This window comes from Astyanax mexicanus, chromosome 16 (genome assembly GCF_023375975.1).
Source record: "Astyanax mexicanus isolate ESR-SI-001 chromosome 16, AstMex3_surface, whole genome shotgun sequence".
Classification (NCBI taxonomy): domain Eukaryota; kingdom Metazoa; phylum Chordata; class Actinopteri; order Characiformes; family Acestrorhamphidae; genus Astyanax; species Astyanax mexicanus.
In genome coordinates this window covers 33,169,789-33,182,919 of record NC_064423.1, presented here as the reverse complement: position 1 = coordinate 33,182,919, position 13,131 = coordinate 33,169,789, and the positions used below count along the sequence as shown (strand labels likewise).

General features: G+C 38.5%; 1 protein-coding gene across 12 annotated transcripts in view; it reads right to left on the bottom strand.

Annotated features, from left to right (window-relative positions):
- The window catches only part of myo9aa (myosin IXAa), a 156,021-nt gene that overhangs the window by 18,111 nt on the left and 124,779 nt on the right, over positions 1-13,131 (bottom strand). For 11 of the 12 annotated variants that reach the window (XM_049465445.1, XM_007231843.4, XM_049465438.1 and 8 more), the window contains 11 exons: positions 12,850-12,978; positions 11,788-11,827; positions 11,570-11,692; positions 9,477-9,557; positions 9,249-9,359; positions 7,743-7,865; positions 6,155-6,304; positions 3,926-4,239; positions 1,903-3,483; positions 1,706-1,805; positions 1,237-1,434 (listed from right to left, as the gene is read on the bottom strand). In XM_049465445.1, coding sequence (XP_049321402.1) covers positions 1,237-1,434; positions 1,706-1,805; positions 1,903-3,483; positions 3,926-4,239; positions 6,155-6,304; positions 7,743-7,865; positions 9,249-9,359; positions 9,477-9,557; positions 11,570-11,692; positions 11,788-11,827; positions 12,850-12,978 — 2,950 coding nt within the window. The remainder of the gene's footprint in view (positions 1-1,236; positions 1,435-1,705; positions 1,806-1,902; positions 3,484-3,925; positions 4,240-6,154; positions 6,305-7,742; positions 7,866-9,248; positions 9,360-9,476; positions 9,558-11,569; positions 11,693-11,787; positions 11,828-12,849; positions 12,979-13,131) is intronic. The other variant, XM_049465443.1, reaches the window with a different exon arrangement.

Below are 13,131 nucleotides of genomic sequence, written 5' to 3'. Positions count from 1 at the left end.
TATCTGACAGTGTATAGTTATAGTGTATAATTTCAAAAATTGATATATGGTATTGGCACTGATTTCATAGAATGACTCAGAGCTGACTCCTATAATAATCCATTAAATGTAAAACATTTGCACATAGAGTGTAAAAGTATGGAGTGCACATGAAAGAAAGAGTTTTCATAGTTCTTTTCAAGAAAAAGAAAAACAAAAAGAAAGCGAGGAGATGGTGAGCGGTAATGAATGAATCTACTACAGTGTGAAGAAACGGCCGAGGTGGCCGCAGACGTCCTGCTCCTCGCACTGAGAGGAGGCTCTACTGGTGAAAGAGAGAGAGTGAAAGAGGGGAAAGCTGGTGCCTAAAGCATGCAGTGATCATTATTTGACATTGAGCAGAATCTGTGGACAGCAGAGGTCTGGACTGTAGAACGCAGGCATCCTGAAGCTAGCGTTGCTGTTACTGTCTATTCTAGCGCAATAATCAGAATGCAAAGCGCGGTGTGGGTTAAAACGCAGAACATGTTTTAATCATTTTTATGGGAAAACACTTCTGAGAGGGCTTATCCAAATCTGTGTGGCTGAAACTGAGACTGCACCACAGCTGCTTTCATCCATTAAAAAGAAATTGATTCATTCTGATTTTTTAAAATCTTTTTACTAGTATTGAATTATTTTTTATAAAAAAGCCAGATTATGACTAAATACCAAAAACAAAAAGGTTTTTGGATTTAACTGGCTCTGTGCTTTATTATTAATTTTAATGATAATAAAATAGCATAATTATGCAATAACACCTATTTAAAGGACAATGAACTTTTAATTAATAGGGATATTTATATATTTATATATTATATATTTCTATATTTTAAAATCATATATTTAAAAAAAAAAAGATTTATTCATGTTAATGGGCTCATAATGGGAAATATTTAGGTCAGCAAAAAAATGATGTCACGCTCATATAAAGTACTGATACAAATCAATAACATAATTGATCATGACTGGCATATGTGCACACATTAATGAGCAAATCACAGATAAGTGCCATCACAGATAAGGACGCTTTTCAAAAGCTGTTTTTCCCAAATTACATTAAATATTACAGAATCTACAGTGCTTGCAGTGCTTGTTTTGAGTGGTGAGTAGTACAGAGGTCTATCAGGAGGTTCTGAGGGGTTAGAGCTGTAGAGAGAGGCCACGCTGCTGCTGGGTTTGGGCCTGCTTGGGGGGAGCGCGGACCGTTTTAATTACCATTTCCGAGTCACTGTGACACGCCTCTAGTGTCCCCCCCTCTGAGTCCTGCTTGGGGAGGGGTGGGCCAAGAGACAGAGAGGTCTCATCATACTCTTCCTCCTCTGACTCCCCCTCCCCCGGGGCATTTGAACCTCGGGTCAGGAAGTCTGAGCGCGTCCGCGCCATGCGGGCTTTTTTATGGCCCGGTCTGCCAACCTGATCAACCAAACAATAACAACACAAGTATAAAAACGCTCTTCTTACAAAAGCCCTCTCTTTTGTACGTGAAAAAAAGGTGTTTACCACCACAAACGTGCGTTCCTGTGATCCAGAATGAATGCTCTCGTCTTACAAGATTACATTACGTAGAAAAATGCACACGCAAAGGACAAAAATAATAACATTTCCTGTTTTTTTTTTAAAGACTACACCCCAGTTAACATGGACTGATGGTGTCAAATGTGAGATTATGGTTTATTTTCCTCACCTCGCGACCTTTCGGTGCTTTCATGGATTTGAAATCTGAGGGGGCGCCCTCCTTCTGAACTCCTGGTGACTTCCCTTGACTGGTGAATGGCTTTTCAAACCTGCAAGGCGTTCAATGAAATTAGTTTCTAGGTAAAAAGAAGTGAATAGAACTGTGAATGGCAGCACCCTATGGAGAGTCAAGGGCTTTAGACTTACTTTGACAAGGACCCCTTGTCCTTAGGCGAGAAGAATATATTCCCAGGCCTCTCTGCCATGTTGATCTTGACACTAAGGGGCGGAGGGGGCTTCTTATGTGGGGTACCTCTGGTTGCACCATCTCGTGACTCCAGGGTAAGTTTGGGGGCCCAGCCGTCTGGCACTGTGCGCTTGTCTTTCGGTCTTTCCCTCACTGTAGACACTGTAGAAGGAGTGGGATGTTTGCTCTGAAGCTGGGGAGAAGCAGCAAGATCTGGCTCAGGCTGAGCTATGGGTGCAGGCCCTCTGTCAGAGCTGACAGAGATAGACCTCTGCTTCAGAGCTGTCCCTCCAGAGCCTTCCTGCCTGCTCTGCTCGATCCTCTGCAAGGCCTCACCTCTCTGCTTCTCGAACATCTCCCGCTCATACTGAGCAAAATACTTGCGCTGTTTCTCCAGGATCTCCTTCTGCTGCCGAATCTGCTCCATCATCTCCTTCTCATTCTGCTGCTGCTGCTGCTTCCGCCGCTCCTGCTTCTCCTCATTTAGCTTCTCCAGCCTCTCCAGCACAGCCAGGCTGCCACCGACGCTACCCCCATCTGCTTGCGCCGGGCTTGGGGGCAGGCTGGTCTGAGCAGAGCTGTCTCGGACTTCTGGGAACTTTATGCTTTCGTTATCGAGTAATGTTTCCTTCTGCATGCTGATGACCACCACCACAGGCCTACGGGAAGACTCTCTTCTGTCTTTTAAAGTCTTAGCAGGGCTGTCAGGCTGTGTTGTGAAGGATGCTACACTAGTCTCCACACTAGGCTTTGTGACGGCAGAGCTGCCCTCTACTGGAGGAATGTAGAAGGTCTGGAGAGAGTTCTCCAGTTTTGGAAGCACAGGCTGCACGGCTGGTTCTTTCTTAGGACTTTCAGGTGCGAGAGCACCAGAATCCTGAGGAGGAACTGATGATGGAACACTGCTATAGAACACGTCTTGATCTTCTGGTGCTGAAGATGGAGATCCGAGGTCCTCAGCTTCAGCATATGGTGCCCTGTCTTTGGGATAGTCATCCATACTAAGCAGCTCAAAGCTGCCTTTGGAGCTTTGGCTGTCTGGGGTGCCCTGAGGAGACTGGACACCTTCGCTGGGCAGCTCTATAGACCATCGTCTCTCCCCAAACTCCTGTGTTGAACGTACCTTCAGCAGCTCCAGACTAAACTTGGCCTGCTCCAGCTCCCGCATCCGCCGGCTCTCCCTCTTGGCACGTGTCTTCTGGTTAGAATCATCCAGCGTTCTCGATCTCTCTCGGACCACCACCTGAGGAATCACTGCCCGTGATGCAGATGCTGCTGCTGCTGCTTCTTCATCTTCGTCTAACCTCACCTTTTTGTCGCTCTGCTCAATCTCCTCCAAAGCCTCGCTGTGTGGCTCCTCCTGAGAGGCCTCCAACTCGCTGAGGCGCTGTAGGCTCCTTTCCCGTTCCTCGTAAGAGCGGTCCTCCCACGTGCTCAGGTCCAGGCCCATGATCCTAAGCTTTTCTTCTTCTGGAGATGGGCCTAACTGTCCATTCAGCAACTGAGAATCCTTCAGCTTCTGCTCTTTTAGTTCTCTAAACCTACAGATTGGAAAGAAAGCAGAAAACCTGCACATGAAGCAAGCTGGTCTTGCTGGAGTGAGACTAAATACATAATTACCAGAATACAACGAAAAACACATTAAACTAACAAAACAAAACCCTCAAATAAACAAATGGTAAAATCTAAAAGTTTAACAGCACTCTAACAGGCAGTTCCACTCAATGTGAACCTCCCTCTGAGACAATTCTACACTTTCACCCCAACACACTGCTCCTACTTAGTGCTGCAGTGTTTGTGTAATATTAGCAATAACGAATAAGGAGATTTCTGCTCGGCTGACCACCAGTAAGATCTGGGCATGAACAAGCTTAGTTTATGGATTGGACTGATCCAGGCCATTTTAGAGTTCAACGAACTGCCTGCATTATTAAGCAATATGGCTAAACAAAGCAAGCCTCTGTAGTGAGGGCAGTAGCTTACCTCTGCCTAGCCAAACAGCCTCTGCATGCCGCTTGGAGTAGGATGACCATGTGGCCCAGCAGGAGGTACTGCTCCCTCGCCTTGTGGCATCTCCAGGCGGCCTGGATCGTGAGAGCAGCTCGACCCCGTCGATAGCAGCACAATCTCCAGTTCCTCTGGAGGACCAGTACCGAGTCCTTCCATAGAGAGTACCTGCGGCGTTCTCGGAAACCTCTCCACACTGCCTGAAGATACACTGCTGCTCCCTGCTGGACGGTATGATCGTACTCCAGCTGCTCGTCCCTCTGCCTGGCCTGGCAGCCCCGCCACCAGTCCTGCATATGAAGAGTATAGAACATTGTGTGAGATCTGGTAAGTGACAGCACCAGATTCTGTGATTATGAAGCTAATTAAGATATTTAGGAGTATCTGCAGGTATGGGGAATTCAGTCAGAGGCTAAAGGCAAAAATCATACATCAGTACACTGAGATTGTGATTCTTGGTGTTTGACAAACCAGTATTTATTTTATATTTTGGCCCGTCACCAGCCCCTCTCTTTGGAGGACTATTAATACTCTATTACTTATTTATTTACAACAATCATCGTAGTTCAGCATATAAAAAAAGAGAAAGAAAACAAATATACAAAAAACTATATTCACATATACATATACACCTAAATATAGCTAAACAGAAAACATGTGCAAATTTTATCAAATAATATTAGGTAATACGGATTTATTTACTTTTTTTATTATCGTGTGTTTAAATAGTATTTGATTTATTGCAGTGTTTGAAATATGTGTTCTAACTGAGTCTGAATCTGTGTTTCTGGTGGTTTGAGACTGTGTCTACAGAGAGATAGTCTATTAATAGATTTTTTTCAGTGTTGTTTCAGTGTTAATGTCGATTTGCACACATTAAAAATAAATCAAAATTTCTCAATTTCTACTGTATAGTAAATGCTAAATAAGAGCTAACTTGATTACGCTTAGTTTATCAGTAAATCAATAAGCTAACTTGCACATGAAATTTGTAAACTGCAAAATGTAATGTACTTTATTCTTTTTTTTTAAACCGAAAATTGTATTTACTGTCTGACATTTGGGGGATGGGTTCAAAACATTTTACAAAGTAAAACAAAGTAAAACAAGACAAAGTAAGTACAAATTTATAAGAAACAAATGTATGACATTGTGTAACCTTTTATGGATCTGCAGATACCCTGTTTTTCAAATGCAAAATATTTTTTTCTCTAAACTGCAAGCAAGTAAACATTTTGGCATTAATTCTTACAGCACTATGACAGAAATGCAAAAAGTGTGTTTAAAATTATTTGATTTGTTCATAGGTTTGACATTATAATAACACTTCACTCAGAACAGTTTATATAGGCTTTCATTGGCAATAACACTGTTTACACTATTTATATTTCACAGGTCCTTCCCACTGCACTGGGATTACTGCACTGACCATATTTATTTTTGTTCCATCATGTAAAGCTCTTTGTACCATTAATCCTCTTTTTCAGTGAAGGAGTAAAGGACCAGAAACTGAACTGCTGAAACACTTTCACCACATACAATGTCTAACAAGGTCAATCCACAATGTATTTACTTACTTAATATCACACAGTTTATGGTCGTAAAGTAATTTCACGATATTTCATATATTTCATTTTTGTGATAGCTATATGCCGGGCAATATTACAAAAATAATTATTTTAAAGAAATTTCAATGATACTACTGCAACAACATTAATGTTATATTTGGAATAAGTATAATAGTTTAAAACTTCTAGTATATTAGCTTTCTCTCTCCATCTCTCTCTCTCCAATCAGTAGAATAAAAAATGGTCAATTTTGTAAATTTACATTGTCTAAAAATACATTATCACAATACGTGCAACATTGTTAATGCATGCACATCAAATGCAAACAAACAATTACACAAATCTAAAAAAAAACTAATATTTAATTTTCTTAATACTTATATACTATATAATACACTGTTTTTAAAACAGTAGACTTTTGTGAGCACAATTAAGATATAAAAATAAATGACAATGTTATTGTGTATAATACGATATGGCACACCCCTAACGCAGACGCCTATAGCCAGAAAATCAATGCATGCAAACATCAGGTATAAATAATTTTCTATTATTGTATACAATTATAATAGTACAAAATGTATAAGTATACTAGTATTAGATAAATTACTGTCCTGTCTATTATCAGTAACATTACCTGGATGAGGCAGGCAGCCTCTCGCATCCTGAGGAAATTCTTCCTCTCCAGCAAGGCTCGGAATCGCCGCTGGAGACCCACAATCCTCCTCAGCACCTCCTGATGGAGCAGGTCCTGCAGCAACTGACGCTCCACCTCACGCAGGAACACCTACCACACACAGAACCAACACCAGTCACATTCCAATCTGCATGCAATACATTCTCTGGGAGCTCAACTAATAGGAGCGGGCAGTGTGTCATCCTATGGGTATTAGAGAACAGCTAGCGAGAGCAGCTAGCTTTGGAATGTCTTCATTTGTCTCTCTGTAATGACGACATCTTTAGTAGAGACGGTTCTTTTCCTTTAACTGATGGTATACCAAAGTTACAATGATAAACTGTGTAAATGAGTGATGTGATTTTCTCTAGAGTGCATTCAACAGTGTCCAAACATTTTCTTATAGGAGTGGTGGTATATATTCACTACATGCACTACAATTATAGGAAGCAGCTAATTACGCAGTTTCACTGCATTATTAATGTATGGTGATTTTTCATTAAGTAGTACAGTGCCATAAATTAAAAGGTACATGTTAATATATATTTTATAGTATATTTTCCTAACGCTGAAATGAAAACTAAATCTGTGCACACAAGAGGTGGAAAGTACTTATAGTTACTGTAAGTTATTGAATTATGAGCTATGAAGCTGAGTGGACCTATATAGTACAAGTAGTAGTACTATAGTGATGGTAAAAAGCTCTTTCTTTTAAATCAAAGATGGATTTTAAAATCTGATAGGTTAAAGTTTCATAGCAAAGCAATCACTGCCTACTGTGCTCAGTAGAAATAATGTTTAATTCTATAAATGATATATAATAATAAATAACAATCATACAAAACCACAGTGCTGAATATCAATATATTTTTTGTTGTGTTTTTTGGTTGATGTTTAATAAAAGCAAAATTTACTGCAAAATTTGTGCATTATAGTGATTTTTTTCTCAATATAGTTAATGGATGATGTTAGACATGACTGTCTTGATTCCTTCAGTACGCTTGTGCTGTATAAAGAGAGAGCAGAATTACTCTAATTAATTACTTACATAATTTATGTCAGAAAATATGTACTGGAATGTTTTTCTACAGTTTTCTACTGCTGCATTTCCAAGAGGATCAACATCCAACCATAATTCAAAACTTCAAAAAGTATATATTTGTTATTTTATTTGACAAAGCTCTTGAAATTAAATGTCTTTTTAAAAATATATTTTAGATTTATGCAATTTATGTCAATAAATGTACTACTTTTCTTTTAGCTCAGCTACATTTTATACTTTCTTAAATTTTTCTATTTTAAATTACCTTCAACCTGATTGATATTGATGACAAAACTTCAATAAATTCACATTTTTTCTTTACCTTTATATACTTTTTTGCAAAATCACAATTGTAATATTCTATTACCAATATTAATAACATTTTGATGGTAGTTACCTATAAAATGTGTGGTGTTATGATTTCTATTTAAAACAGAAAATTGTAATATTAAATGTCTAAATTTTTGTAAATGTAGTGTACAGCATGGTTTAATGTTCAGGACATACCATAGAGTGGCCCACTTGGTAGCCATCAGGAGTGAGGTCCAAATGGCCAAGGTAGCATCTGATGCCCTCCTGTGTGGGTCGGAGGTCTTCCGGAAGCATCACGTGGAAGTGACGGACGAACTCCTGATGAGAAACGAGGAAAAAAACATTATGAGATTATGACATTATTAGAAGGCCTCAAACCACATATGTGTATCTCAATACCTCAATTTACATAGCAGTGGATTATTAGCCATATTCAGATCTACTACAATCGCTGGAAAATCATTTATCTGATGCAGAGGGGAACACAAGCCCCTTCTTAGTAGACTGTAGGGGTGGAAAGCATAGGAAACAGATGCTCTGTGTATGTAATTATTCCAGGCCACATTCATTACAGACAATAGAGAGGCTTTGTAGAGGGCCAGACTGCCAAGGTGAGCGCACTGTCCAGACATTCACCAATAAAAACTGCACAGTACTGGACAAGAAGACAGTTTAATTCAGCTTTTGAGGAGTCATTCGGCCACGAGGCTGAGGGGACTTCCAAAATCTAAAGAAAAGCTCTTTATTAAAAAGATGCGTTCCTGGAATCCACATTGTTGCTCGGAATTGTTTATTTCAATAAATTAAATAAATTACATTATGAATTGAATATTAGTGTATTTTTCATCTTTCATGCTGTTTTTTTGTAATTATTTAATAAAAGCAATAAGTTGTTTAAGATAATATAGGCATCATTCAGCTTTATGCCATTTATATGTGTGTAACCTACAACGACCTACACATTTCCGTCTTTCAGTATTCAGTGTTTTACAAACGATGGCAACAATAACTCAGCACTTACTGACCACACCTAGGCAAGGAAGAGGTCAAAACTGGAAACAATGATTTCAGCCTTGGATACCACAGTCACGAATGGACACAGGACATGACATCACCAATATACACCCCTCAGCAGAGGAAAAAGTGAATGGCTCACGGTAAAAAACACCCAGAGGCATCTGGTTTATGTGCCTTAAGTGTGTCCTTGTGGAGAACGTTCTACATTTCTAACTGCAGAAAATACCTAAAATTACTAGGTAAGTTACTACAGTTAAATGTTGCATACACTTTGTGGAAAAAATACTGTGACATATGATTATTTTTAAGTATAAACCACTTTTAAAACAAGTTAGAATAAGTCTATAGGTCTATGGGCTATACAAAACATGTCCACAAGTTCTTTGCACAAAATAACTCACATAAGAGATCTCACCAGCTTTATTCTTGTCAGTTTCAATCCCTTTCAGAATTAGCCTTTTAAGGGCTCTGTCACTTTTATGCAAATAAGCCGTTGCTGACCATGCCATGTGTGATTTTCTTTTGCCTTTAGCCATAGCACTCAGCATCTTATGAATGGTACACATAAAATCAGCACTAACTGATCTAGTGGGTGGGGCTTTAGATAAGGGAAAGTTGATGGAGGAGTCTGTCTCATTTGAAACTCTGCGTATAAGTCAAGTGTTTGTGTATGCCTCTCAATACCTGAAAAGTGTACTTGATGCTGTATCCTGATTGTCGGATGCGAACCGTCTCCAGCATGCCTGTGTAGCGAAGCTGCCTCAGCACAAGACTGTCGTTAAACCGCAAGGGCAGCTTACATAAAGAAAACAGAAAAAAAGAACAGAACATCAGTACATTCCTGGCAACACATCTTAACAGTCATCTCAGGAGCTTACTGCATTGTTAAGTGGGCTGGATGTGTGAAAGTACCTTCTCTGCATTTGATCGGATGCATTTGACGAAGTAGGGCTCGGACTGACCGAGAGTCTCCATTAGCTTATTAAGAGATGCCTTGAGGGAGAAAAAGGACAGACATTACACAAGTTAATCGTTACATCATGTGGCTGACATCATCACCATTAAGTCATGAGACAGACTTAATTTCAGTTATTTCTAGTGTGAGATCATTTCATGTGTGCAGCGTATTTACAGCTAGATTTGAAGGCGGGGTCTGCTTTCCATGAGAACATTTTATAACAAATAGACCAACAGAAATGGGCCAAAATGATGTGGCCTAAATTCCTGCTACAAGAATCTACATGAAAGAAGAATGACATTCATAAAGAATGACATTATGATTTCCCTGTCCAATAAAGGGGCCATAGTATGTCAAACTAATTTATATTTTCCTTGGAACTAAATAAATCTCAGTTTTCTTTCTAATTAAGTTAAATCTGACTCTTCAGGGCCTAAAATGTAATTGTATAAAGAGCAATACATATCTGCTGTATTTCAACAATATTTATGTCCACTTGATCTACAATGGGAATTCCTGAAAGGGGTAAGCCTTTAATCAAAATAACACATTTCAATTATATTTATATAACATTTTCACAACAAATACTATCATAAAGCAGATTTACAGAATCCGTACTAGGCTAAAATGCTAGCCAATGGCAAAATCTATTCTCTGTTCTCACAATCATGAATTTCCACAAAAAAAAAAAAAAAAAAAAAAAAAAATATATATATATATATATATATATATATATATATATATATATATATATATATATATATATATATATATATATATATATATATACACACACATATATGAGAACTGGAAACTGGTTCTAAGCACACATCATAAAGGAAATATTTTAAAAAGCAAAACACAGTGAAGTGAGAAGGGGAAAGGCTAAAAGCTAACACGACTAAAGCCTCTTAGCTTGCAAACAGCACATCACACTGAGAGGACACTGGTACGATTGAAAAAATAAAACACATTGTAAAACTATGCTACAAATTAAATGTTCTGTGAGGCAATTCCTGGTGTTGTAAATCATCCAATAACATGGAAGAGAGTTTGTCACGCACAAAATAAAAATAAGTTTAATTTTAAAGGAGAATAACAGTGTAGTAAAAAGGCTTGTAACACTACATCTGGACATTTTATAATCAAACCAAAGTGACAAACTTACTATATATATATATATATATATATACTTTTAAGAAGAACTTAAAAAAAATATACTCTATAATTGCACTCTATATTCTATACTGCTTTATTGTATAAAAAAAAATCCCAAACCAGTGTTTAGGAACCCATCAGCCTTGATGAGTGTGATTTATGGCCTGGGAGTTAAGAACAAGGGAATTGGGCCACATTGCTCACAGCCAGGCCCCACCTTAGGCCAACTAGTGTGTGTTTGTGCATGTGCCTGTGGGCGTCTGCGCATGTATGCCAACGTCTGCATGGAGGGAGGAAGGAAAAGCGTCTATTTCGGTGGTCAGGAATTCACTTTCTCCTCTCCCAAAAAGAGAGCAATCAGTCCCACAACAGGATGTGGGAAGTGAAGTCATCCACACATTTGTGCAGGCTGGCTGCCAGAGACTGCGTGGCTGCAGACAGCCGGGGGTGTTTACGGCTCTCAGACTCTCCCTCGCTGCTCTGCTGGGGGAAACGTGAGCCGGAACCATCAGCATGAGGAATCGGAGAGAATTCCGCATTTTCTCCACCGAGCGGGATCCACACAGTTCATACTGCGGCTGATAGCGTAACGAGTCACTGGCTTTGTTCTGTCTCTGATTATTCACTAAATGAGTTCATGCACTCTCTGAGTGGCTAAGGATGTTGCTATTGGACACAACAACAAACAAATCCTGTAACAGATTCATATTACACAATCCAACTGCTGTAATTCAAAGCACTGACTTAAACCCGTCGCTGATCTCGTCTCAGTTTAGTTAAGATCCTCCAGCCGGGCCAGACTTCTCATTCCTCACTCCTAAAACATTCATTCTTCATCTGCAGTGTTCTGTGAAATTAATAATTAGTCTTATATAATGGAAACACGCACCTGGAACTGGGCACTAATACTTGGCGGTTTCTTCTTTTTGTGGAGGTGTAGCAGCGATTTGGTGATGCGGTCGTGGAGGGTCAGGTTACCCAGGTACTTCAAAGACTTCACATCCAGGAGATGCTGCAGCAGATAATACACGGATAGAAGAAAATGAATGGATTTGTATGACAGTCTTATAATTGATGTTAAGAAGTTTAAATTAAGGTGAAACTCACCTTTGGAAGACTGGGTTTCATTTTGTAGTTTTTGTTCCTCCTTGATGGGAAGATAAGGGAAAAAAAAACTAGTTATGAGAAACTTTACATTCTGTGCAGTAATTTCACTAATGCTTAGAGGGTCTTTCCTATCATTATATATATTAGGTTTCTCAATATTCTTCAAATATATAAGAGATTCTCGATTATGATTTTTTAGCTCTTAGATGACAACTATATTTTTTTATTGGTAAACAGACAGCGCCATTTGAAGTGATTGTTTCCTTCATATTTAATTTCTAATTCATGTATTTGTTTTTATAAAAGCAGCCCTGTCAAACTTACATTACATTAAACACAGTGCAAAAATAACCACCTTGCATTTCAGTTCACAAAAAGTATATATATATATATATATATATATATATATATATATATATATATATATATATATATATATATATATATATATATGATTATACGTATAACAGCTATAGTTAATAGCTTTACTCAAGGGCTTAATACCCCAGGGTATTCAGGTATGTTATTTTTCATTTTTATTTTTTATGATCACAAACCTAATGAAAAGTCATTACCAATGGTTTATTTTTGCTGTTATTATTTATTATGTAAGAATATTTTCCCAATTAGTTTTTTTTTTCTTTTTAAAATCATTTTAACCTGACAGCTAACATTTTATCAGACTTACATAATTAAAAACTTCTTTTTAGAGTTATTAATCATGTAAGTTTTTGTCACTCCTTACATATCACAGATGAAATGAATGAAACAGTATTAAGTTACATAATCACTACACCAATAAGGTTTAGCTAAGGTTAAAAATCAGATATTGATTGATGACAGGTTTGACATAAGAGAATTAAGGACTTCTGGTGTAAAGTTATAATTTTGGTAATACAGTGATGCAATGAGCAGTGTGTGTTTATATCCTACAGAAAAACATATATCCATACATGAATGACTCTGTCAACATTTAATATCTTGAAACTTATGAAACTATTATATATGCATTATTTTTACTACAGCTTTAGTGTTTTAGGTCACACAGAAAACAACTCTCACATTAGGATGCCGTGGGCTCTCTCCAGAAGTTTGCTGCTAGTGGAGTTGATGAAGATCCCATCTTCCTCGGCACCGGAGCCAGCAGAGGACAGCCTGCTCTGTCTCCCAACACGGCCATTCCGACTCTCTCTGAAGGGGAAAATAAGCACACACACACTCAGGAACCGACACACCCTCAAGAATCCCGTCCACATGCGACACTGGATTCAGTTCCCCCAAGTTCATCCAGAAAATTGCAGCCGCATGGGCTCCTTCAGCATGATTTAAGCACACAAGTATGAC